General features: G+C 42.2%; 2 protein-coding genes and 1 long non-coding RNA gene across 11 annotated transcripts in view; 2 read left to right on the top strand and 1 right to left on the bottom strand.

Annotated features, from left to right (window-relative positions):
* GANC (glucosidase alpha, neutral C) overlaps positions 1-23213 on the top strand; it is an 81375-nt gene extending 58162 nt beyond the window's left edge. For 3 of the 8 annotated variants that reach the window (XM_004274113.4, XM_033435691.2, XM_049706440.1), the window contains 5 exons: positions 1151-1225; positions 4474-4587; positions 6072-6184; positions 11901-12004; positions 12615-15823. In XM_004274113.4, the coding sequence (XP_004274161.1) occupies positions 1151-1225; positions 4474-4587; positions 6072-6184; positions 11901-12004; positions 12615-12724 (516 nt within the window). In that variant the 3' untranslated portion in view covers positions 12725-15823. Of the gene's footprint in view, positions 1-1150; positions 1226-4473; positions 4588-6071; positions 6185-11900; positions 12005-12614; positions 15824-18010; positions 18105-20253; positions 20829-21397; positions 22853-23173 lie in introns of those variants that run through there. The other 5 variants (XR_007475757.1, XR_007475756.1, XM_033435694.2 and 2 more) reach the window with 5 other exon arrangements.
* Positions 9075-27769, bottom strand: part of LOC117202903 (uncharacterized) — a 49108-nt gene continuing 30413 nt past the window's right edge. Inside the window, exons 7-8 of the long non-coding RNA XR_004485426.2 lie at positions 26928-27028; positions 9075-11531 (exon numbers count right to left, since the gene is read on the bottom strand). This is a non-coding gene — a long non-coding RNA (uncharacterized LOC117202903). The remainder of the gene's footprint in view (positions 11532-26927; positions 27029-27769) is intronic.
* The window catches only part of CAPN3 (calpain 3), a 48476-nt gene continuing 43552 nt past the window's right edge, over positions 22846-27769 (top strand). For both annotated transcript variants that reach the window (XM_033435702.2, XM_033435703.2), the window contains exon 1: positions 22846-23213. In XM_033435702.2, coding sequence (XP_033291593.1) covers positions 22905-23213 — 309 coding nt within the window. In that variant the 5' untranslated portion in view covers positions 22846-22904. The remainder of the gene's footprint in view (positions 23214-27769) is intronic.

The following is a 27769-nucleotide window of genomic DNA, read 5'->3' as shown; positions in this document are numbered from 1 at the left end:
AGGCTCTGGTAATCCCAGGAGGTGAACTTGCGAAATAGACTCTGTGGCTGCCAGAAATTATATTGAACTAGAAGAGAGAAAAAGGTTTTGTTTTCATGCTGCTTCTGATGGTATCTTAAGGATTTATCCCACCAAATTACTTTGCAGGACTTTTTTGGCACTTTAGCAAGTAAACCCCCTTGACAGGCCTCTCAGGTAAGAGTTTGAACCTCATCCCTGAATTGAACTCTGTTAAGAAACAATGACACTATAGTAGTAATCCAAGTTTCCATTTGTTTTTCTCTAAGATCTGTTTCCTTGTCTGACACTTTTTTTTCTCCTGCCTCATTTGTAATCTGTTTGCTTGCAATGTGCTTTTCTGCTTTGTTGTGGTTTTCTCTCTTCCATTGTCTTTTTCACTACTAGATCATTAAGTTTTTTTGTTTTTTTAAAAATTTTATTTATTTATTTTTGGCTGCATTGGGTCTTTGTTGCTGCACGCAGGCTTTCTCTAGTTGTGGCAAGCGGGGGCTACTCTTCGTTGCGGTGCGCAGGCTTCTCATTGCAGTAGCTTCTCTTGTGGAGTACGGGCTCTAGGCATGTGGGCTTTAGAAGTTGTGGCACGTGGGCTCAGTAGTTGTGGCTCACAGGCTCTAGAGCACAGCCTCAGTAGTTGTGGCACATGGGCTTAGCTGCTCTGCAGCATGTGGGATCTTCCTGGACCAGGGCTCAAGCCCGTGTCCCCTGCATTGGCAGGCGGATTCTTAACCACTGGCGCAACCAGGGAGGTCCTGATCATTAAGTTTTTATAAGCCAACTGGACTGTAAAATCCATGAGGGCAGGTTCTGTGTCTTTCTGTTCACTCGTGTGTACCCAGCAATGCTGGGCGCATGGTAGATTGATCTATAAATAACTTTTGGATGGATGAATGGAAAAATGAATGGCCTTTTAGTCAGCTTAATCCGTCACAGTACTAGGTTTTTCCTTTGCGATCTTTTTAAAAGCATATGTTCTTCCTAACTTCTACTCAAGGTGTTTCTTTTTTTAATTGTATTTATTTTAGCTTTCTGGTTATTTGAAATCCAGATAAATGGATGTTTCACTAAATAATGAAATTGTGAACAGAGTTGCGTATATACACTCTTTTTCATAGGGTCTGTTTCTTTTCAGGTCTGGTATGACTCTAAGACATTTGCTCATTGGGAAGGAGCATGTACTGTAAAGATCCCAGTAGCCTTGGACACGGTAAGTTATTTTCAGACTGTTATTTTTACCTATTGTAAAATATTTTACCTATTGTGCTGTATTTGTCTACTTGGGCTGCCATGACAGGATACCATAGACTGGGTGGCTTCAACAACAGAAATTTCTTTTCTCACAGTTCTAGAGGCTAGAAGTCCCAAATCAAGGTTCCAACCAATTCGGTTCCTGGTGAGGGCTCTCTTCCTGGCATGTAGACAGACACCTTGCCGTGTCCTCACATGGCAGAGGGAGAGAGTGAGCTCTCTTGTCTCTTATAACACTAATCATTTGGATCAGGGCTCCACTCCTATGACCTGATTTAGTCTTAATTACCTCTGTAAAGGCCCTGTCTCCAAATACAGTCACATTGGGGGTTGGGGCTTCAACGTGAATTTTGTGGGGACACATTTAGTCCATAACATGTGCCTACACAGAAAGAACCAAGGACATCAGTGTTCTGCATGATAGTGGTTGCCTAGAGCTGAAGGCAGGGAGAGGGTTTTGGGAGCAATGGGGAGTGACCACTAATGGGTATAGTGTTTCTTTTGGGGGTGATTTTAAATTGATTATGGTAATGGTTGCATGACTTTGAATATACTAAAAAACATTTAATTGTACACTATAAATGGGTGTATTGTATGACATGAATTATATCAATAAGGCTGTTAAATGTGAGAAAAAAAAAGAATATAAAAAACATACTCTGGGGCTTCCCTGGTGGCGCAGTGGTTGAGAGTTCGCCTGCCGATGCAGGTGACACGGGTTCGTGCCCCAGTCCGAGAAGATCCCACATGCCGCTGAGCGGCTGGGCCCGTGAGCCATGGCCACTGAGCCTGCGTGTCCGGAGCCTGTGCTCCACAACAGGAGAGGCCACAACAGTGAGAGGCCCGCGTACCGCAAAAACAAAAACAACAACAAAAAAACATACTCTGATTTACATTTGTATGTCTAAGAAAAATAATAACACTGACAACAGAGAGTATACATGATGGTCTCCACATACACCATACAGAATATTCTTCTACAACACCAACTCAGAAAACATGAGTTTTTAGTTGGACCTCTAGGCCCAAGGGGAGGCTATGTGTTATGATTTTAGATTCAGAGTGGCCCATCTAGGCTGCATTTCTGAAAGGAAGTTTGCTCCTGCAGCTGAATCACAATGACTACCACAGGCCCTAAGTAGTGTAAAGATTTATAAAGATATGTTGATGTTATTTTTTAAAATTCTCAGCAGCAATATGAACTCCATTATATAGAAAATGATTTCAGATGCCAACTTTCAGGTCTAGAAGAGACCCCACCATTCATCTACTTGAATCCCTCATGCTTACAGGTGAAGAAAGTGAGGTTCAGAGAAGTTAAATTCCTTGCCCAGGGTTGCAGCTAAATTGTGGCAGAACTGAGACAAGACCCCGGGTCAACTGAACACCTACTCCAGAGCCCATTTATACTAACTTACTGCCGCATTCTTTGAAGGAAAAAAAAAGAATAAGAAGAGATTGGCTGATGAGGGTGGGGAGGTAAATGTACTTTACTTCTTGCTGCTGACTTCAAGTCAAGCAGAGGGTGGACATCTTGACTACTTCCATCCTGATTCCCAACTTCATGTATACAGCAGTCCCCCTTATCTGCGGTTTCACTTTCCACAGTTTCATTTACCTTCAATCAACCATGGCCCAAAAATATTAACTGTGGGACTTCCCTGGTGGCGCAGTGGTTAAGAATCCACCTGCCAATGCAGGGGACCATGGATTCAATCCCTAGTCCGGGAAGATCCCACATGCCACAGAGCAACTAAGCCCGTGTGCCACAACTACTGAGCCTGCGCGCCTAGAGCCCATGCTCCACAGCAAGAGAAGCCACCGCAACGAGAAGCCCACGTGCCGCAATTAGAGAAAACCCGCGTACAGCAATGAAAATCCAGTGCAGCCAAAAATAAATAAATATAAATAAATAAAATTTTTTAAAAAGAAAAAACCCAAAAACATTAACTGTGGTCCAAAAACATTAAATAGAAATTTCCAGAAATATACAATTCATACGCTTTAAATTGCATGCTGAGCTGAGTAGCATGACAAAATCTCGCGCCATCCTGCTCCCTCCTGCCCAGGACATGAATCATCCCTCTGTCCAGCAGATCCACACTGTGTGTGCTACCCGCCCATTAGTGTAGGGGAAATACCTTTATATAGGGTTCAGTACTCTCCTCGGTTTCAGGCATCCACTGGGGGTCTTGGAACGAATCCCCCATGGGGAAGGGGGGACTACTGTATTCTTGCTCTTCTTCCCGCTTGTACATTACTCAGAGCAAAGTACAGGCCTTCACGTGATTCAGGGAGCTTTCTTACAGAGGATTGCACTGGGAGGCAGGGAAACTACTGGGCTGTCCTGGCTGGGAATGCCATTCCAGAAGACCCATAGATAGGGGCCATGCCTACAACCCTGTTGTCAGAGTCACTTCAAGTGCCCTTGGTGGCTTCTATAGCAAAAGTTTCACAGTTTTACCCTCAGAATTGAGTCAGTCATCCTGGTGATCAGGGAAGCAGGAGCAAGAAGGGTATAGGCTGAAGTAAGGACAACAGTCATCTTTCCCAAACCAAGAAACTACCATCTTTTTTTTTTTTTTCCGGCTTAGTCAGGTCTTAGTTGCAGCACATGGGATCTGTCGTTGCTGCCCGTGGGCTTCTCTCTAGTTGTGGCACATGGGCTCAGTAGTTGCGGCTTGCAGGCTTTAGTTGCCCCGCAGCATGTGGGATCTTAGTTCCCCGACCAGGGATCAAACCTGCGTCCCCTGCATTGGAAGGCAGATTCTTAACCACTGGACCACCAGGGAAGTCCCTACCATCTTTTATAAAGACATACATATGTACATCTGGGCCTGCTCATACAGACAGACAAATTCCCTCTTTAGCAGGGTCCTAGAAATAAACTTGTTTGTTATATTGACAGGAAAATTAAAAATACAAAACAGGAAAGGCTACTTATAGGATAGTCAGAACAGATAATAAATTGATGAAGGGTGAGAAGTTTCCCTAATAATTTAAAAATGAACCATTTTTAGTGTTTGAACTCTTTTCCTTTTAATGCCAGGGCCCCCATATTTGCCATCTCTGTGTTCACAAATTTATATTGCCTTTGAGTCTATACTTGTAACAAATGTGAGTCTTGTACAATGAAATATTTTAAAAGTCTACTTTGAAATTGCCTTATATGAATCCTCCTTCTCTGAGAGTGTTGCTCTGTTATAGATACCAGTGTTTCAACGAGGTGGAAGTGTGGTACCAATAAAGACAACTATAGGAAGATCCACGGGCTGCATGACTGATTCCCCATATGGACTCTGGGTGGCCCTAAGCACTAAGGTATTTGAAAAATGTTACTTTTACACATCTTGTTTGTTACTACTCTATCTCTTTATAGTTGTAGCCTTTGAGTATGTGACACTATGTAAAAGTGGTGAACCCCATCTACAGGATAGGTGCTTCTGAAGTTTATCTAGAAATCAAAGTTTTGAATCATTTCTTGTCTGACTTTCCTGGAATTATCCTTAAGGGTACTCTTAGAACTAGAAATAATAGAAATTTCCTCTAGGGCACTGTGACCCTTGGTGCTCTGCAGCTTGACATTGATTACCACTGGACTGAAAGCTCATTGAGCCATAGGCAGCCTGCCATACGGATTAGCCCTGAATCTCAGTCTCCTGTAAAAGGGTCCTCTGTCTATGCAACATTCCAGGGACACAGTCTCATGCAATGACTTCTATGCTCATCAGATGGCTCAAACAATTACAATCTCCTTGGGTAAAACCTGGAAAGATCCAGAGTTGATCTGTCCTTTTGAGGAGATCTTTTGAGCCAAAGGAGGCCTATAACAGATTCCTCTCCTAGCCATCTGCCAAAATACAGTGCCAAACACAAATCCTTACTCTTAAGCAAAAAAAAAAAAAAAAATATATATATATATATTTTTTTTTTTTTTTTTTTTTTTTTTTCTGTACGCGGGCCTCTCACTGTGGTGGCCTCTCCCGTTGCGGAGCACAGGCTCCGGATGCGCAGGCTCAGCGGCCATGGCTCACGGGCCTAGCCGCTCCACGGCATGTGGGATCCTCCCGGACTGGGGCACGAACCCGTGTCCCCTGCATCGGCAGGCGGACTCTCAACCACTGCGCCACCAGGGAAGCCCCTTAAGCAAATATTATAAAATAATTAAGCTTTCTTTTTCTTACATCTTTCTTTTCAATCCGTTTCATTTAAGCATGTTTTCTTGGGTCAAACTATGGACCTCAGGCTCATGTGAGGCCATGGAATAATTACAAGAAACTCAAGGTCCATTGCACATGAAACATTGTCAATAACAGTGAACTGCCATATGGAGTGCTGTGACATTATCTGACATGCAAAAGTGGTCCTCCTACTAAAAGACAGTAGGAACTAGATGCCGTTCTCTAAATGGAGGGTCTTCTAAAGATAGCTGATCTCATACGTTGTAATTTTTTCTTTTAATTTCATTTCCATTCTGTGAACTTTTCTTGACCTGTTGTCACCTTCTAGGATAGTATTTTGGGGGAAGCCACCTATGCCGCTGACCATACTTCATAGTTTAAATCTCTTTCAACAAGGCCTAACTCTTTGTCCTCCTCTTGTGTGACTTGTTTATTCATATTATTTCACAAATGTGTAGTAAGTGTATATATTGTATGACTGCTTTGTACAGCTTGAATATTAAGCAGTTGTTCAACATAATTTTTCATAGATTTTAAAATCTATTATTTCCTTTAGGGAGGCGACAGTCTTTTCCTAGAAAGCTATTACATAAGCACATTCTCTATCCATGATTCACTCTCCAGGGTTCTGCTGTGGGTGAATTCTATCTCGATGATGGTCATTCATTCCAATACCTCCACCAGAAGCAATTCTTGCACAGGAAGTTTTCATTCGCCTCAGGTGTTTTGATCAACAGGTAATGGCAGCTAAAAGAGCTGTGTGCTTTCTTAAATTATGCTATCCTTTTGCTATCCTCAAATGCAGAGCTGCTATTTTAAGAAATTAATGATGAAGGCCACTTGTGGAGTATTCTTCATTTCCCCCCTCCCAGATTCATTAAGGTATAATTTTTTTAACTTTTTATTTTATATTGGAGAATAGCTGATTAACAATGCTGTGATAGTTTCAGGTGCACAGCAAAGCAACTCAGCCATACATACACATGTATCCATTCTCCCCCCCAACTCCCGTCCCATCTAGGCTGCCACATAACATTGAGCAGAGTTCTCTGTGCTATACAGTATGTCCTTGTTGCTTATCCATTTTAAATATGACAGTGTGTACATGTCGATCTCAAACTGCCTAACTATCCCTTCCCCCCGGTAACCGTAAGTTCATTCTCTAAGTCTGTGAGTCTTATTCTGTTTTGTAAATAAGTTCATTTGTATCATTTCTTTTTAGATTCTGCATATAAGGGATATCATATGATATTTCTCTTTCTGTGACTCACTGCCCTCAGTATGATAATCTCTAGGTCATTAAGGTATAATTTAGAAATAAAATTTTAATAAAATATACTAGTATAAAAATACAATTGTAATATATTTAAAGTATACAATGTGATGATTTGATATATGTACACATTGTGAAAGTATTCCCATCATCAAGTTAATTAACACATCCATCACCTCACATGTTTAACCCTTTTTTTCCCCTTTTGATGAGAACATTTAAGTTCTACTCTCTTGGCAAATTTCAGTTATGCAATACAGTATTATCAACTATATTTACCGTGTTATACATTAGATTCTCAAACCTTATTCATCTTATAGCTGAAAGTTTGTACTCTTTTACCAGCCTCTCTCTACTTCCCCCACCCCCCAGCCCCTAGCAACCCCCATTCTACTCTCTTTTTCTATGAGTTCAACTTTCCTTTTTTGAAAATTTTTTTACATTCCATATATAAGTGACACCATGCAGTATTTATTGAATTTTTCAGTTCACTTCTTGTATTCTTCAGGTCTATATTTCGTTTGGTACTTTTTAATATTTTCTGTCTTCGTTGAAATTCTCACTTTGTTCATGCATTGCTCTCTGACCTTGGTGAGCATCGTTATGACCACTAGTTTGAACTTTCTTTCAGGTAAATAACTTACCTCCATTTTGTTGAGGTCAGTTTCTGTAGATTAATCATGTTCTTTTGTTTGGAACATATTCTCCTGTTTCATTTTCCTTGACTCTTTTTGTTGGTTTCTCACATTAGATAAGACAGCCACCTCTTCCAGTCTTGACAGACTGGTCTCATGTAGGAGATGAACCTTGTCGATCAGCTGGGCCTGAGCTCCTTGTTGTTTCTCAGACCGTTGTGATTATCCAAGCTGCCATCTTTGTTCTTAGTGACTCACAGTTGTTGAGGATGTGCTGAGACCCATCCGTGTCCCAAAGGGGCAGATTTTAGTCAGCACCTAGTTGCAGGCTGATTAGAACACTCAGGCAGTAGCTGGGAAAGTATGCAAGTCACATCCCTGCCAGGGAGAACCTGTGAGAGGGATGTTTTTGCCTGCTCCCTCTGCACTGAGCCCTGGGGGGATAGCCACACTGCCTATTAACAACTACTTCTTTATTTGCTATGATTAAGCCCGTTGGCTATCAGAGCTAGGTGATTTGAGGGCCATCCCTCAGGTGGGAGCCTTGAAAGGAGGGACACTAGAAGTGTGGTCCAAACCCTTCACTCTTCTTGGAGAAGCCGGGAGTTGGGGATTCCTTCCCAATTTTATGGGACTATGCCAGGGGTGGGGGTTATATGGAGAGTGTGTCTCAGCCTTTCCTACTTTTTTTTTTTTTTTTTCATAGATGGCCTTTCTTATGTTGAGGTAGGTTCCCTCTATGCCAACTTTCTGGAGAGTTTTTATTAAAAATGGGTGTTGAATTTTGTCAAAAGCTTTTTCTCCATCTATTGAGATGATCATATGGTTTTTATTCTTCAGTTTGTGAATATGGTATATCACATTGATTGATTTGCATATATTGAAGAATCCTTGCATCCCTGGGATAAATACCACTTGATCATGGTGTATGATCCTTTTAATGTGTTGTTGGATTCTGTTTGCTAGTATTTTCTTGAGGATTTTTGCATCTATATTCGTCAGTGATATTCGTCTGTAATTTTATTTTTTTGTAGTATCTCTGTCTGGTTTTGGTATCAGGGTGACGGTGGCCTCGTAGAATGAGTTTGGGAGTATTCCTTCCTCTGCAGTTTTTTGGAAGAGTTTGAGAAGGATGGGTGTTAGCTCTTCTCTAAATGTTTGGTAGAATTCACCTGTGAAGCCATCTGGTCCTGGACTTTTGTTTGTTGGAAGAGTTTTAATCACAGTTTCAATTTCATTACTTGTGATTGGTCTGTTCATATTTTCTATTTCTTCCTGGTTCAGTCTTGGTAGGTTATACCTTTCTAAGAAATTGTCCATTTCTTCCAGGTTTTCCATTTTATTGGCATAGAGTTGCTTGTAGTAGTCTTTTATGATGCTTTGTATTTCTGCAGTGTCCGTTGTAACTTCTCCTTTTTCATTTCTAATTTTATTGATGAGTCCTCTCCCTCTTTTTCTTGATGAGTCTGGCTAAAGGTTTATCAATTTTATCTTAAAGAACCAGCTTTTAATTTTATTGATCTTTGCTACTGTTTTCTCTGTTTCTATTTCATTTATTTCTGCTCTGATCTTTATGATTTTTTTCCTTAGACTAACTTTGGGTTTTGTTTGTTTTTCTTTCTCTAGTTCCTATAGGTGTAAGGTTATATTGTTTATTTGAGATTTTTCTTGTTTCTTGAGGTAGGATTGTATTGCTATAAACTTCCCTCTTAGAACTGCTTTTGCTCCATCCCATAGGTTTTGGATCATCGTGTTTTCATTGTCATTTGTCTCTAGGTATTTTTTGATTTCCTCTTTGATTTTTTCAGAGATCTCTTGGTTATTTAGTAACGTATTGTTTAGCCTCCATGTGTTTGTGTTTTTTACATTTTTTCCCTGTAATTAACTTCTAATCTCATAGCATTGTGGTTGTCAAAGATGCCTGATATGCTTTCAATTTTCTTAAATTTACCAATGCTTGATTTGTGACCCAAGATGTGATCTATCCTGGAGGATGTTTTGTGTGCAATTGAGAAGAAAGTGTAATCTGTTTTTGGATGGAATGTCCTATAAATATCAATTAAATCTATCTGGTCTATTGTGTCATTTAAAGCTTGGGTTTCCTTATTAATTTTCCATCTGGATGGTATGTCCATTGGGTAAGTGAGGTGTTAAAGTCCCCCACTATTATTGTGTTACTGTCGATTTCCTCTTTTGCAGCTATTAGCATCTGCCTTATGTATTGAGGTACTCCTGTGTTGGGTGCATATATATTTATAATTGCTATATCTTCTTCTTGGATTGGTCCCTTGATCATTATGTAGTGTCCTTCCTTGTCTCTTGTAACATTATTTTAAAGTCTATTTTATCTGATATGAGTATTGCTACTCCAGCTTTCTTTTGATTTCCATTTGCATGGAATATGTTTTTCCATCCCCTCACTTTCAGTCTATATGTATCCCTAGGTCTGAAGTTGGTCTCTTGTAGACAGCATATATATGGGTCTTGTTTTTGTATCCATTCAGCAAGCCTGTGTCTTTTGGTTGGAGCCTTTAATCCATTCACATTTAAGGTAATTACCGATATGTATGTTCCTATTACCATTTTCTTAATTGTTTTGGGTTTGTTTTTGTAGGTCCTTTTCTTCTCTTGTGTTTCCCACTTAGAGAAGAATTTCCTTTAGCATTTGTTCCTTTCGCATTTATTGTTGTAAAGTTCCTTTAGCATTTGTGTTTCCTGCCTAGAGAAGTTACTTTAGCATTTGTTGTAAAGCTGGTTTGGTGGTGCTGAATTCTCTTAGCTTTTGCTTTTCTGTAAATCTTTTGATTTCTCTGTCGAATCTGAATGAGATCCTTGCCGGGTAGAATAATCTTGGTTGTAGTTTATTCCCTTTCATCACTTTAAATATATCATGCCACTCCCTTCTGGCATGTAGAGTTTCTGCTGGGAAATCAGTTGTTAACCTTATGGGAGTCCCCTTGTATGTTATTTGTCGTTTTTCCATTGTTGCTTTTAATAACTTTTGTCTTTAACTTTTGTCAATTTGATTACTATGTGTCTTGGAGTGTTTCTCCTTGGGTTTATCCTGCCTGGGATTCTCTGCACTTCCTGGACTTGGGTGGCTGTTTCCTTTCCCATGTTAGGGAAGTTTTCGACTATAATCTCTTCAAATATTTTCTCAGGCCCTTTCTCTTCTCCTTCTGGGTCCACTATAATGCGAATATTGGTGCATTTAATGTTGTGCCAGAGGTCTCTTAGGCTGTCTTCATTTCTTTTCATTCTTTTTTCTTTATTCTGTTCCATGGCAGTGAATTCCACCATTCTGTCTTCCAGGTCACTTATCTGTTCTTTGGCCTCAGTTATTCTGCTATTGATTCTTTCTAGGGTAGTTTTCATTTCAGTTATTGTATTGTTCATCTCTGTTTGTTTGTTCTTTAATTTTTCTAGGTGTTTGTTCTTTAATTCTTCTAGGTCTTTGTTAAACATTTCTTGCATCTTCTCGATCTTTGCCTCCATTCTTTTTCCGAGGTCCTGGATCATCTTCACTATCATTATTCTGAATTCTTTTTCTGGAAGGTTGCCTATCTCCACTTCATGTAGCTGGTTTTCTGGGGGGGTTTCTTGTTCCTTCATCTGGTACATAGTTCTCTGCTGTTTCATTTTTGTCTATCTTTCTGTGAATGTGGTTTTCATTCCACAGGCTGCAGAATTGTAGTTCTTCTTGCTTCTGCTCGCCTACTTGTTTTGTTTGTTTGCTTGTTTTGGTTTTCTTGTTTTTAACTTATTTTTATTTATTTATCACTTATTTTGGCTGTGCCGGGTCTTAGTTGTGGCATTCCAACTTCTTAGTTGCAGCATGCATGTGGGATCTAGTTCCCTGGCCAGGGATCGATCCTGGGCCACCTGCATTGGGAGCATGGAGTCTTACCCACTGGACCACCAGGAAAGTCCCTCCTACTTGTTTTGATGTGGGTATTTTCTCAGTCACCCAATGTATAGGAGTCACTCAGCTAGTTTCCGGATTTCTCTCAAAGGGAATTGCTCCATGTGTAGCTTTATATTCAGTGCATCTGTGGAAGGAGGGAAATTCAGGAGGCTTTTATGTTGCCATCTTGGTCTGGAGCCCCCCAGGAGTATTTTTCAACCACTTCATGAACATCCCTTCCTTATTGTCTCTGTCTTCCTTTCCTTCCCTCTCTGAAAAATAAAAAAGAATTCAGTATAAATTCCCATTAATCCAATTTATTCATCTCTTCAGCCATTCATTAAGTATCTGATTTCTTACAATTTGATTGTAGCGTCCAAGTAACATTTGGGACTTCAGTATCCTTAAGTGATGCCTCTCCAAATGGCTTGTTAGAGGGAGACTACTGGTTAGCTTGTCCTCGGCACATAGGGTCATCTTTTACCATCTCTTCATCCTAGTAAATGTGCCCACTATATGTTTCATGCCTCCACAGAGAAAGATGGGAGGGGAACTCACAAGGCTCGGGATGGTGACCTGGTAACCAGTCCAAACCCCTATTCCTCTCCTTCTCCTAATGCCATTTGTTGTATCTATTCCAGTTGTGCTGACAAGAGGGGTCATTATCCCAGCAAGTGTGTGGTGGAGCAGATCTTGGTCCTAGGCCTCAAGAAGCAGCCATCTTCTGTGACCAGCCACTCACCTGGTGAGGAAACAGGCCATTTGTTTTTGTAAACATAGAAGTATCTGCAGTGAAGAGATGATTAGTCTAAAACTGACAAAATGTCCTTAGCCAAGTGGACTCTGCTCTTTCTGGCAGGAGTCAAATATACTAGTATCTAGAGGGCGTGAGGCCATTCTGCTTCTCTTCATCAACTGGTCTTTCTGCTCGTTGTAAGCAGTTAATATTTTCCTAAAGGAAATTATTTGGGACTTGAAATAATATTGTAGCTTCTCTGAATATTTTTTTTAAACTGTAGATATCTGAAGTCCTGGGGAATCCTGCTCATGGAGTTTATGGAGTTTCTTAAAGGACATGGGATAGGATATATCCTTTTTTACTGAATTATCCTTTCTACTGAATTTGTTGGACAAATCACTTTGTTCCTTAGTTTGTTTTCAATCAGTCTTGCACTCAAAACAGTGGAGTGTTTCATGTTTTAAAATTTCATGGAAGTCCATGGGTACAAGTACTATTAATTTGGATTCTCCTATATGGGGCATAAGGTTTTATAACAGAATCAGAAACATTTTAAATTCAAAATTTCTCTCCTAGATGTTCATCAAACTTTCCCTTTTACAATTTTGATATCTAGATGGTAAAGCTCAGCCTGTGGCTTTTACATATTGTGCCAAAACATCCACCCTGAACCTGGAGAAGTTCTCACTGAACATTGGTGCTGACTGGAAGGTCCAAATCCAGTGACAGAGCAGTGCACCTGGTGACAAGTGATGGGAGCAGCTGCACCTTTCTGCCTTTCCACGGGCCTTTTTTTGCGATTTGTGCTGCATGCTATTGACTTCTCTGGCTCAAAGTCATCTTTCATAAGTCACCAGTTTACTAACGAACAATAGCTTTCAGATTTTTCAGATGTTACATTTTTAGATGTGCTAATAATACTCTTTGTGTCACACACGCCCTCTTCTCCTACATGCAAGTGGCCCAGAGACATTTATAGCGTTCACAGATCTCGCATTGCTCCGTGGGCCATGACCTGTGGTATGCACTCTGGCCCAGTGGGCAGTTTCTCTTTGAGCACAGCTGGATGGGTTTGTTTTATGTGAGAAGTGGGCCAAGCCCACCCACCTTGTGGAAGCTTGTCTCAGTCCATGTGGCAGAGCCACTTGGGCTCCAGCAGCTGAGCTGCTCAAGGCCTATCTCCAAGTGGACAGCAGCTTCTGGTGCCTCCCCACCCCAGTTATCTTTTACCCACTTAGACCTGGACAAGACAACCTTTTCTGCTTAGAGTGTATTCACTGCAGCAACAGGGAGTTACTCTACCCTAGAGACTGACTCAGGAACACAAAGGGCTCTTTTCCCTGTCATGTTTTTTGGGGTCCAAAGTTCCAAATTAATCTCCTTAAAATTCTCATTTCTTTATATTAATTTTTTTATTAAATATTGTCCACTAACCAAAGCTTATTTGTAATATGAGTAAGCTATAATTTAAAATAATAAAATAATTACCCATGTCCCCACCCTCAAACTTCAGAAATAGAACACAGGGCCGGGATGAGGGGGAGGCAAGTAAGGCACTTGCCTGGGGCACAAAATTTAAGGGGATGCCCCAAATCACAGTAATCAAAATAAATAATATTTTAATGCAATATTTTTAAAAATCAAAATTAACAGCAGGGCTTCCCTGGTGGCGCAGTGGTTGAGAGTCCGCCTGCCGATGCAGGGGACGTGGGTTCATGCCCCGGTCTGGGAAGATCCCACATGCTGCGGAGCGGCTGGGCCCGTGAGCCATGGCCGCTGAGCCTGCGCGTCCGCAATGGGAGAGGCCACAACAGTGAGAGGCCCGCGTAGCGCAAAAAAAAAAAAAAGACAAAATTAACAGCAAAAAAAAATCCATGATGAACAAAATATCAAAATTTTAAATAAGGACAGGATCGATAGTACTGCGTTTTACTTTTGCCTCAGACTCTAGTACAGCGTGGCGTGGGCTAGAAGACTACATCTATGCCAGTTCCCCAGGATGCTCCCCAGGGACACCCTGTGGCCACAGCATCTGCTGGGGCAGTCACATGTCCTCAGCACTGCTCAACATGCACATTTGCTTATCAGGCTTCTTCCACTCAGCAGCTTGCCAACTGTCACCTCTATGCCTCTGTTCCCTGGGTCCCAATATCCACGGTCTGCCCTCCACCTATGCAAATCCTACCATCCATCCAGGCCCAACTCAAATCCCACTTCCCCACAGAGCCTTTCTAACTACCCTAACACCCTCAACTCCCCTTTACTATGAGCAGTGATTTTGCCCTTCTCTGAAATGCTGCCCCACTTATAATATGCATTCTGCTTAGCATTCTCAGGGATGGTGCCTCAGTGTTTCAGGTTTGTCTGTCTTGTTCCCTTACTAGATTGTATGTTCTTCAAGATCATGTTATATTTGTCTTATATCTGCCAGAGCATGATTATACTTGGCTTTTAGTAATGGTTGGCTGTAATTGGTTGACTGATGGATTTATTTAAAATTGAGAATTGAATGTATTTGTTTCTAATTTACTCTTCTGACCTAGAACTCTTCCCTCCAGATATAGTAAACATTACACATTTCCTCATGGACACATTTGATTGTATCAGTTGAGATTTGAGCTTTGCACCATATATAAGCACACATAGACATATACAGATTCTTTGCTCCTATTTCTGTAAGTTTTGCAATTAAGGAGAAAGGAAGAAGCCTCCATTAGCTGAAGTCCGATTTCCCAGCTTCAAGTTTCCCTTGCCAAGCTACAGTAAGACTTAAACTGAAAACTGAATGCTCTTACCTAATATAAATGATGGTTTTTAACAGCACTTAAGGCTGTATAATTAAGACCTATCTTCAGTTCAGCATTTATTATGTGTCTATTATTCATCCATTTAAAATATTTTTGGAGGAAGGAATGAAATAAGAACTTTAGAGTAGGTTAGTGAGGAACTGCTCTGTCTTGACCCAGAACTATCCTGAAAGGTTTAACTAGATACATTGAATGGAGAGAAATACATCCTGGGTGTGCGTAAATGTTATCTGCTCTTATTGCTTCTCACACTTTACCCCCCTCCTATATCTGAAGCTCAGGACCAGAGAGCTAAGCGGGGCCGAGTTGGCCTACAGTGTTGAGTTACCTTGTTGTGGCTAATTCTCGATATGTTTTCTCAGGAAACTGGATTTTATGTAAGAACTTAGAATCATTTTAACAAAGATTCAAACAAAGCTCTAAAATGAATATATAATGTGTCTTTCCTTTAAGACTTAAATGCCAAGGAACGAGTTGACAAATCAGTTTAAACGTTAGAAACTGCTCAAAAGAAATATGGGCAAAGGTAATTCATAAAAGAAATTGAAATAGGCAAAATAAGCATGAAATACACTCAGCATTGTTAATATTCAGAGAAATGGGGGTGTCCATGATTGGCCAAGATTAAAATGAAAATGCTAATGCTGGTGTGGAGAATAGGCATTTTCGTGCATCATTGGTGGAATTATGCTAAGTATAATCTTTCTGGATGACAATCTGGCAATAGCATCAAAATTTTAAATTTGCTTTAACCCAGAAATTCCACTTCAGATAAATCAGATAAATTGCTCAGAGCTATTAATTGTAATGTGGTTTATACTATGGAAAACTAGAAATAAACTAAATGTCCTTTATCAGGGGATTGGTTAAATATAGCCCTTTCATACAGTAGAATATTATGCAACCATTAAAATAACAATGTATATATATCAACATAGAAGTATGTGTTTGATAAAATGTTTACTGAGTGATTTCATTTATGTAAGTTTATAATAAACAGACCAAAGCTGGGGACTTCCCTGATGGTCCAGTGACTGAGACTCCACGCTCCCAATGCAGGGGGCCTGGGTTTGATCCCTGGTCGGGGAAACTAGATCCCACATGCTGCAACTAAGAGTTCACATGCTGCAACTAAGAGTTCACATGCTGCAACTAAGAGTTCACACACCGCAACGAAGATCCCGCACGCAGCAACGAAGATCCCGCGTGCCGCAAGTAAGACTTGGTGCAGCCAAATTAATTAATTAATTAATTAATTAATATTTTTTAAAAAAAACAGAATTGAGGCACATCCTATACTGCTCAAAATGTGAAGGCCATGAAAAACAGGTCTGAGGAACTGTTCCAGATTAAAGGGGGACTAAAGAGACATGACAACAAATGTATGATCCTGGGTTCCATCCTGGAACTATAAGGGACATTACTGGGACAGTTGGCAGAACTTGAATAGGATCTTTTGATTACATGGTAATTTTCCTAATTTTGAGAATTGTACTATGATTACATAGAAGAATTTCCTTATTTTTAGGAAATACATACGGAAGTATTAAAGTAGCATAGCTCTGACTTACTCTCAAATGGCTCAGAAAATAATTTATGTATGTATGAGAAAAAGAGACAGAGACAGAGAGAGATAATTGGCAAAATGTATTAAAATGTTATAACTGAAGAATCTGCATGAAGGGTATACAGGAATTCCTTACACTATATTTTCAACTTTCCTGTTAAGTTTTAAACTATTTCAAAACAAAAAGTTTTAAAAACAAAGATGCTGGGCCATATCTTCCTAGTATCTAATAGCTTTAAAATGTTTGCTTTCTATTGTTGTAAAGGCTTATAAGCTGTAGCATGTAAAATAGGATGAAAGAAATGGAGTTAAGAATGAACTCCAAGCCACTATGTAGAACAGTATGGAGGTTTCTTAAAAAAACTAAAAATGGAATTACCATATGATCTTGCAATCCCACTCCTGGGCATATATCCAGAGAAGACTGTAATTCAAAAAGATACATGCACCCCTATGTTCATAGCAGCACTATTCACAATAGCCAAGACATGGAAGTAACCTAAGTGTCAATCAACAGATGAATGGGTAAAAGATGTGGTATACACATACAATGGAATATTACTCAGCCATAAAAAGAATGAAATAATGGGACTTCCCTGGTGGTCCAGTGGGTAAGACTCACTTGCTCCCAACGCAAGGGGCCTGGTTTCAATCCCTGGTCGGTGAACTAGATCCCACATTCATACTGCAACTAAAGAGTGCACATGCTGTAACAAAGATCCTGCATGCCACAAGTAAGACCCGACACAGCCAAAATAAATATTTAAAAATATATAAATAAAAAAATTTTTTAAAGAATGAAATAATGCCACTTGCAACAAATGGATGGACCTAGAGATTATCTTACTAAGTGAAGTAAGTCATACCGAGAAAGACAAATATCATATGACATCGCTTATATGTGGAATCTAAAAAAAAATGATACAAATGAATTTACAAAACAGAAACAGACTTACAGACATGGAAAACAAACTTATGGCTACCAAAGGGGAAAGTGGGGGAGAGGTAAATTAGGAGTCTGGGATTAACAGATACACATTACTATATATAAAACAGATAAACAACAAGCACCTACTGTATAGCACAGGAAACTATATTCAGTATCTTGTAAAAACCTATAATGGGAAAGAATCTGGAAAAGTATATGTATATCTGAATCACTTTGCTGTACACCTGAAACTAACACAACATTGTAAATCAACTATACTTCAACTAAAATTTTTTCTAATAAAAATAATGAACTCCAGTACAAGAAAACACCTTTATTTCTGATGCAGCAGACCTCTTCAGAATCATCAGATCAGCTGTTCTTCACCGGAGAAATGCCGGGCCAAACCAAGCCCCCTACTTCAGGGAACACAAATACCACCCTCGGAGCACTAGGCCAGCAGCCCCTGACCTCACACCATCCACACTATGGCAGCGCTGTACGTGCTTCTATATGTGCTTCCCCACAGAGGTCCTGTCTGACTGCAGGAGCTGACCATGGAGCTTTCAGGAGGGTATTCACACTAAGAAACAGAATGGAATACATGTTTATGGCAGGCATTTATTTAGGGCAGATGCCCTGTATAGTGGTCAGGGAAAGTCCTTCATGCATTTGGAAGGCCAGTTTTGTCACCTTCCTTCTTTTCCCAGGTCTAAATCATCCTGCGGATCCTGGCTATAGTGGACCTGGGGTGGTCAGTTCCTGACAGAAGTGATCCCAGGATGTAGATTCCAGTTTGACCAGGTACCAAAACATTCCCTGCCCTAGAGGCCTAGTTTCTTTCTTTCTTTTTTTTTTTTTTAATATTTATTTATTTACTTGGCTGCACTGGGTCTTAGTTGCAGCATGTGGGATATAGTTCCCTGACCAGGGATCGAACCCGGGTCCCCTGCATTGGGAGCACGGACTCTTAGCCACTGGACCACCAGGGAAGTCCTGGCTATTTTCATTTAAATGTACCTATAGGACTATTTATGTTCTGGGGTACAATTCACTTTCAGAACTAAGTGAATTCTAGGGTCCTGGTCCCACACATCAACATGACCAGGGCCAGTCCCAGATTGGGCCATTCTCCTAAAGGCTCCCTCGAGTGGAAAGCACAGCTCGTCACCGTGAGTTTGCCTTAAAGTTGTGCTGAGCCTTACATCCTGGTTAACTAATACCAGCCTATCAGATTGTTGTAGCCCTAGGGAAGACCGCAGTTCTAGAGTTTGGTCTGCGTGCAGAATTCCTTCACTTTTTCACATCCTTTTCAGTATCAGTGTATCATAGTGATAGGCAGCAGAAACACAGTCAAAACACATAAATATTTGGAGTTTAATGGGTTTTAGCTCATAACTGACCATCTTACCTAAAAGCCTTCTTAGTCATGGAACTCCTATGACAATATCAAGCATTCCACTCTGCTTTTAAGATTTCCATCTACCAAACTCTCTGAATGCCCAGCATAATTCCGGGGGTGGGGGTGGGGGGGAGTGGCACTCTAGACTAAAATAACTTCTCAGTCCAGGGGATAGAAAGCCATCAGCAACTCCACTGGAAACAGATTACCATATTAACCGCAGACAATGGGGGCCATATAGCTCACATTCTAGCAGAAAGAAAGGGGACATTGGCATCTGATATCAGATCTGCCTGTCTTATGACCAGCTAAAGACTGCAGTGCCACAGCAAGGCCAACCAGAATCAGACAGCTGCTTCTTGACTGTTGTTTTCAGCACGGCTGATGGTGTTAGATTCCACTCCCTTCAGAGCTAGGGGAAGGGAAGCCCTGACTATTTATATGCAAGGATCCAGAGATCTTATGCCTAATGCACATTACTGGAGTCTTAGTCATGCATTTATTCCTTCACTGGATATCAGGAGACCTGGGGTCTTGTTTGGTTCTGTAGTGAACTGGCAGAATGACCTTGACCATGTCATTTAATCTCTCTAGGCTTTGGTTTCCTCTTTTGTTCAAGAAAAGAGATAAGCTCTAAAATTCTGTGTGTTTCCCATGACTTAACTGTAAAAATAGAGCAGATATCTCAAGTTTTCTCAGCTGTAAAATGGGATTAATCAAACGTGCAGGGCTGTGTACAGATTAAAAGTATTCCATGTGTATGGAAAGGAAAAAAATAGTAACTTTACTTTGGAGAAACCTGGTAGATGCCACCTTAGCCAAGTACTCAAGGTTGATATCACCAGTAATAAAATACATCAATGTCATGTACCCCCAGATCTGATTTGATGAGAAGGGTGCATAACCTCTGTGATATTCATCCCCCAAACCATAATCTCAGTCTAATCATGTGAAAAACATCAGACAAACTCAAGTTAGGGACATTCTACAACATATCTGACAAGTACTCTTCAAAAGTGCCAAGTTCAAGAGAGACAAAGACTGTGGAACTGTCAGAGATTGGAGGACACTAAGGAGATATGACAATTAAATGCAGTGCAGATCAAATTCTATAACAGAAGGGGAAAAAAAGCACTAGCGGAAACACTGAAGAAATCAAAATATGTCTTGTAGTTCAGTTAGTGGTATCTTACCAACATTCATTTCTGACTTTTGATCATTGTACCATGGTTATGTAAGGTGTAAACATTAAGGGAGGCTGTTGAAGGGTATTCGGGAAATCTGTGCTATCTTTGCAATGCTTTTGTATGTTTAAAATTACTTTAAAAGTTTTTAGGGGACTTTCCTGGTGGTACAGGGGTTAAAACTCCGCACTTTCAATGCAGGGGGCACGGGTTTGATCCCTGGTTGGGGAACTAAGATCCCACATGCTGTGCAGTGTGGCCAAAAAAAAAAGAACGTTTTTACAACTATGTGAAGTGGCTAGCTCACAGTAGGCACTTAATGAGTGGTAGGTGTTCTAATTATAAGCTAATGCATTAATTCCAACAGTGTTGAATCAAAGAAATGTTGATGGAAGACAGTGATATGCAATCATTAACTGCCTTGTTGGTGCAACAGAAGCCATTCCAGCTGCAGATATTGCATGACCTTAGCTGAAATATGTTATAAAAATGAGTTCTTTATCCTTGAAGAGGCTCTGGGAATTGAAAACATGCAGCTGTTTACATGCTCATCATCTGCCTTTGTTTGTGGGCTCAGATTGGATTTCTCGCTGATAGCATGAGTTTCTACAGCTGTGCAGCTGAATAAACCTTGAGCTTGGACCTGCTAATCTGAGAGGGGGTTTTATTCACAACAATTGGTAGAGCAAAATGAATAGCACCTTGCACTCTGTGTGTTTGATACAGTATTCCCATTGTGCTATGACAAGAGGCTGATCTCCATCACACACCCATCTTCATTACCAAGGATGGAGCTAGCTTAGACAGCTGAGGAAAGAAGGTCAGCTGTGTGGGGGCCAGAGACAGCTCCTCCCCCGGAGGCAGATCAGCCAAGATACTTTGATTGCATTGGCAAAGCAATAAGAAGTGGAAGAAATTTCTTCTCACGTAGGGAAACATCATTCAACAGATATACAACACATATTTATTAACCCTTACGGTGCAGTGGGGACCCAGTTCCCACCTTCACAGAGCTTATAGTCCTGTGGGCAAACAGGAAGCTCAATAAAGAGAAACAATAAAATGTGGGTCGGTGCTGTGAATTTCAAGGTGGTATAGAGCTGGGACTCAAACATATGATGGCACATATTATGGCGGGAGAAGGAAACTGCCCCCCTTTGTTTTCCATTCCATTAGTGAGTTTGACGGTGGAAGTCAGTCTTTTTAGAGGCTCTTTTAGTGCAGGCAGATAGGCACGCCTCTGATTGGAGACTCTGTGACCACATGGTCCTGGGCAGATGCACTGTTCACATGGAAGATGGTCAATAAATGCTCATAAGGTGAAAGCTGATTTGTGCCAATGAGTAACTGTCATTCAACCTGATATAACCCCAAATAATATTAACTTCGGTTCATCTCTAACATTTATTACGTGCTTAAGACAATCCTGCCACTATCTTAAATGTACACAATGTGTTTAGTTTTTACAACAACTCAATAACAGAATGACTATCATTATACCCATTTTATAGGTGAGAAAACTGAGACATAGGAAGAAAGGAAGAAGTGACTCACCTAAAGCTACACAGGCACAGCCAATGAGCAGCAGGCCTAGACTTTGAACCTAGGCAGTCAGCTTCAGATGCTGCCCTTCTCTATTCTGCCTCTCCAAGAGTAGTAATAAAGATCCTTGGGCATTTCCTTAGAGGGATGGGGGAATACGCTGATGGTTCCTCAAAGCTGCAACCCCAGGGATCACGAGCCTGGCGGGACTCCCTATTTCAGCTGTCACTTCCTACCTTCTCTCGTAGCCTCTAGCCTTGGGCTGATGAGATGGGCACATGGGAACAGGCAGAGCTGCAGTCTGGGACTAGCCTTCACTCAGCCACACTTGGTATATGGCCATCTCCTGACAGCCTGGGTAGCAGCTACCGTGAGTAGAAGACAAGGCAGAGGCCAGGCAGGCAACTTCCTTCCCCAGAGCCACTTGTGGTCTCATCTAAGAGCCCTGAAGCCAACTGTTTGGGTATGACATGCCAGGACTTGATGGCCAACCTGGCTCAGTATCCAATTCCAACTTCTGACTCAGATGCCTAATGTGGCACGCCTGAATAATCTGTACTCAGGTGCACTTTTTGTAGAAGATTTGGTCCCAGTGTTTATCTTGGGGGTGGGGAGAGACAAGGGATAGCTAGGTCAAGTGGGCAAGAAGAGACAGGGATTTTCTCAACTGAGGACTCTGCTGAGTGGCATTTTCCACCCAGACAGTTTCACTGAACGCTGACATCAGAACATTCTAGAAGAGATGCCAAATCCAGTTGAATAATATTCTGATATCCTAGAATTTTAAAAAGTAAAAATCATGTTCTCAAAAATGCCTAGAACATTCTCCTAGAATTCAGTATCTCACATTCACCCTTGCAAACTTTTTTCAATACTGTTTTCCATTAATTTGGTGGCTAAGTTTGATAGTCTGGATAACTGCCAATTCAATAATGTATCTGCCATTCTTTGCTAAGTTTCAGTGTTCAATTTACTCAAATATTCCCCTTTCATTTCCTGACAACACCAGAACTTAATGGCAACACAGGAACATCCCTGGCCAGGTCCTTCTCTCTCGAGAATGCAGTCTAGCTGCACTGCTAGCCTCTCTCTTGCTCTCATACTCATGATCTTTCTTCATGTCTATTTTTGGTTTTCCTGGCTCAGGCTTCTTCGGGCCACTGAAACACAACCCTCACTTTCTTTCTCTCCCTCTGGCATGTATGCTGCTGGTAGGAGCCCCCTAAGTAAAAACTGCTACAGAAATCCTTACTCCTTCCTCAGGAAAACTGGATGGCTTCTGGATCACAGCTCAGTTTTTAACGTGAACACAAGCTGGACGACCTTCTGATGGGCTTTCAACTTTGAAGTGGATGTGGACATTTTTCTCTCCAATGACAGAATCACTACAACTTCCTCTTTGCAGTTGCTTCCTTTCCTTAAAGGTAGCTGAATCTTGTTGTCTTTAAAAGCCTGTTCCTTCCAAAGTTGCCTGTCATGCTAACCGTCATTAGCACGTCTGTGGCCCCACAGACAGGGGCTGAGCCCAGGTCTCCGGGGCCAATCCCCCAGGCAGACCAGGGCAAGGGCACCGAGGCCGGTGGCGGAAACCCAAGTGGCATCTACTCAGCCATCATCAGCCGCAATTTTCCCATTATCGGGGTGAAAGAGAAGACATTTGAGCAGCTTCACAAGAAATGTCTAGAAAAGAAGGTTCTTTATGTGGATCCTGAGTTCCCACCGGATGAGACCTCTCTCTTTTATAGCCAGAAGTTCCCCATCCAGTTCATCTGGAAGAGACCTCCGGTGAGTAGCTGAGTGGTTGCAGCTTGGGTTTTTTTCCCTCAGAGTAGTCCTCCCACTCCGCACCTCCCCACAGCACAGCTCTGTGGTGCATGGGGCACTGGGCGAAGGATCCTGGCAGTAGCCCTGCAGGGCTCTGTCCTCAGGTGAGGCAGGGCTGATTCTCACTCTCTGCTCTCTCTCTCAAAAAAAACCCTTGCTCTTTATGAAAGCAATTGGAAGTCAGTTTAATTCACCCTATAAAAGTAAATATTCCTTTCCCAGAACAAATTCCAAACTGGAATTTCCAAACAAATTCCAAAATTCTGACCTGGAGAGTAGTCCAGATCTACCCTCCTGTTTAAGTATCTTGCATCTTTATAAGATTCCTTCACTTTCTTACTGAAGGGCTAAAATCATGATGTTCTTTTAAGTTTGCCAGTAGCCATGTCTTTCTGAAATGGAAAGAACCCTGGAAAGAGGAGAGTGGCAGCAAAGACTACTTTTTCATGCACAAAATGTTAGGATTAGAAGGAGAATCCCTTGCCATCATTTGAGTCCATCTACCTCACCTCACAAATGAGGAGATAAAGGCACACCAGAGTGAAGTACATCCAGGGCACGCATGACAGCCTGGACTAAAACCCTGTTTCTTTTAGTGACTATTCCAGGAATAGTCAGGAAAGGAAAGTGAGGAAAGTCACATTCCCCCGGCTCCCTGCTCTGATCACACCTCCAGCATGACTCTTGTCCTTAATTCAAGAAATCTTTATTGAACATCTTCTAGAGCCAGAAACCAGGCAAGCAACTGAAGAGACAGCGTAAATAAGGAAAACAAAACTTCCTGCTCTCCTGGAGCCTAGAGTCCTGAAGGCAAGACAGGCTTTGAACAAGAGTGATGAGTTTCAGGGCGCTTCAGAAGGCAAAGGAGAGCTAACCCAGGCCAGGGAGAGAAACCCTCCTGAGGAAACCATTTCATCTGAGCCGCAGTGCTATTCATGAGCTTCATCAGGTTAAACTGAGGCCCAGTGCTATTCATGAGCCATGTGTTTCTTTTGTTTTGGCCACAGTGCAGCTTGTGGGATCTTAGTTCCCTGACCAGGGATTGGACCCGGACACTTGGCAGTGAAAGCGCGGAGTCCTAACCACTGGACCGCCAGGGAAGTCCCAAGCCATGTGTTTCCTTTTAACCTGAGATGAAATATCCAGGTTAAATATCCAACAACCCTGTCCTCGCCCTGTGTGTTCCACAAGGGCCCCTTTCCTTCCCTGCCGGCTCTATGCTCAGGCCCGTGACTGTCCTGAGGGCCCTCAGTTTGGAAGGGAGGACTGGAAAGAACTTCATTCTCCAACCCAGTCACTGCCCTATTGCGAGGGAACTGGGACACGTCGCATCCCTGATGAAATATCTTCAGTGACACTGTTCTCCCCTCCCCCCATGTTTTCAGATAAGTCCAAACTCCTTACCTGGGCTATAGGCCCTTCTCCAGTCAGCCCCGGCCTCCCTGTCCATCTCTCCGTCACTCTCTCTCCTGGACCCCTATACATTCAGCTGCTCTGTTGTTCTAAGTCTTCTCATACACAGCCTTTAGACCAGTCAAGATACTACTCAAAGCAATGTGTTTGAGTATCTCGTGCCTGATCTAAGTGAATCGGTCCAACTGAACAAGAGGATATGCGTATGAACCATCCCCTCGTGGGCAGGAAACTGCCTGTCCTTTTGGGCCATTACAGTCATCCCCATCAAATACAAAATGTGTGTGTGATTGTGAAATGTGAGTGCATCATTCGAGGGTGAAGGTGACCACATAAAGGGGGAATCACACTGGGTCGGGGCACTTGGCTGCTCACTCGGTTATCGGCTATGACAACCTCTGGAATAAGGCAGTGAGCAAATGCTCCCATTTTCCCCATCTGCCTTTGCCTTGTGCATTCCAGGTTATTTCTCCATACTCTCCTGCAATCACTCTTAAAATCAGGGGCAACCTAGATCCCTTTTGCTTTTGGAGGGATGGGACACGGGCCAGCTGCAAGGCCTTGTGCATCTGCTACCCTCCTTCCCTTGGGAATGCAGGACCCCCAGATCGCTCCACGGAGACCCAGAAGCCCACGAGGGAATTCTCCCTTGGGAGGCAGCATCTCCCTTCTTGGTGCCTCTGCCCTTCCCGGCGAGGGCCCCTCCATAGGCAAGTTGACTCACATCCTCTCGTGGTGCAGGGCACAAGGATTCTGTGCAAGGATTCTGCATAGAAGATTCTATGCAGTGCTAACCCTCTGAGTCAGCTCAGCTCACTAAGGCCGCCAACAACAGAGACTGGCAACGTGTTCCTGAGCCTCCCCTGTCTCTGGCTCTAGGCAGAGTCACCTTTCAGGAAATTCCATCTCATTCCAGCCCCACCCTAACCTGGACCCCAGAGAAGCAGGAGTCCACCTATTTGGGAACCAGGTTAAGTCAGACTTCAGGTTAAACTGCACGTGATGGATACAGCCTCAGTGTCTCTTGGCTCTGCCAGGAGAGGTTATAACCTATTTGGGCCTCCCATTCACAGCTGAGTTGAGGTCAAAACTGCATCATTGATGGACAGCCACCCCCAATTTATCCCGTCAGCTCTTTCCCTAGGAAATCTGTTTTCCCTTCCTCCTCTGCCGTCTAAGCTCCTGGGGCTGATAGCTGGGATTCTGCATTTTCCCTGAGCCACTTTCTGCTTAGCTTTGTTTCCACTGGTTCTGGGGGGTTGGGGGAATTTACCATCTTTCCTATATCTCCAGATCCAGTGCTTTATAACTGACCGGCAATGGCTGGGCCTCCAGCCATAGGCTGCCTAGCTGCCTCTTCCCCTCAGGTCCTGTCCCCATGGCTCCATCTTTTCAGAGCCTGACCCTTTGCCAGTTCGGAGCTGGGTCCCAACTTCACCCACATTCCTCTGGTGTATGCCTTCCCTCTTACCTGTTATTATTATTACAACCCCATATCCAACTGTGCTTTGCCCTGGTTGGTCTAACCTGGCTCTCAGCCCTGCTCTCCTGCACTCCTTGGGTCAGCTAGCTCCCTCTGCCAACACCTAGACCTGAGGAAACCTCTTTCCCAGACAGACAGCAGCCCCTTTATATTCTGAACAGGTGACTTTATTTCCTATAGTTTCCATACCTGGAAATCTCTTGATTTACACTCTTTTTAAGGCTAGAGTTTAGGTAAGTTTCCCAAGTTGTAATTTATCATGAACCATCTTTCAACAAGACTAGAAGATTTTGATGCTGGTACTAAGATCTTATCAGAGTATCCACGGAAGGTCATGACCACCACCCAGCTGAATGCAATTGGAGGAGGCTTTCTAATATAACATGCATCACAATTTCAGGGATGTTAAAATATGAGGGGGGAAAAGTACCTTTAGAATAGACAAATAAGACCCCTTTCCCCCTTAACTCACAGTCCTGCCATCCCCTTCCTACTCCTTTTCCCAAACCATTTCTTTCTCCTCTGCTGCCTAGCAGCCTGAATCCAACCCCACCAGCTGGGCTTTGCTGCTCTCTGTCTGACCTGGTCTCTTACCCCTTCCAAGTCCCCAGCATCCAGGCAGAGCTAACTTCTCCCTTGTCCCAAGCTGTTACACCAGACAAAAATTAAAAAATAAAATAAACCACTACATTCTTCAGGTTAGGTCTTGTTACCACTACAAAATTATCTTTGATATTTTATACATATTTATCCAGATGTGTTTATATGTGAATCCTTACCGTGGCTGAATCGTCAGCTTTTCTCTTCAAGAGGAAAACACATCAGGAAAAAGTAGGAAGATTCTTGTAGTTATAGGAAGGGGGCTGGACATGGTTGTTTTCTAGGGGAAAAAAAAGGAAAAAAAAAATGCTGATTTACTTACAAGAGGAAGGAGAGCTAGAACAGAAACCAAAGGGGGGTGGGGGAAGCAACAGGGCAGGAGACCACACAGGTGAGGGTCATCCCTCCCCTTGACCTGACCCTCAAAGACCTCTTTACCAATGAACTTGTGAAACGCCGGAGGCAAGTATATAACTTTTCTCAGTAAAGGGCGGAAGTTAGCGTCTTGATTTACACAGGCCGAACTGGGCCAGCACACCAGGAAGTCAGAATGTGGAAAGCACAGGAGTGGGGAAAGACAGAAGCATAAAGAAGCAAGCTGCCCGGAACCCGCCGAACTGTGGTGGGAGGGAGGAGGGTCTGACCTCTCAGAGGCTATGATGTGGGGATTCAGGATCTCCAAGGAACCATGAGCCCTCAGCTAACACCTGGGAAGCATACTGCTGAAGAGAAGCTGACACTTGCTTTAACAGTTTCATCCAAACTTCAGGTTTAAATAATCACCATCAGAACTTTTAGGAGTGTATTATACCCCCCAAGTTTCATCCAAACTTCAGGTTTAAATAATCACCATCAGAACTTTTAGGAGTGTATTATACCCTCCAAGAGCACCAGGAATAGAGAGTATATATTATAAAGCAGTATCAAAGCTGCTATAAAAAAACTCCTTATAAATCATAGGCTTGAAAAATGTTTGGGAACTACTACTTTTTGCCACTCCAGGTAGATGGACTTCTTTCCT

The sequence above is a fragment of the Orcinus orca genome, chromosome 2, assembly GCF_937001465.1.
Source record: "Orcinus orca chromosome 2, mOrcOrc1.1, whole genome shotgun sequence".
Classification (NCBI taxonomy): domain Eukaryota; kingdom Metazoa; phylum Chordata; class Mammalia; order Artiodactyla; family Delphinidae; genus Orcinus; species Orcinus orca.
Note: the sequence above shows the minus strand (reverse complement) of the source record. Positions and strands in the feature narration are given on the sequence as shown.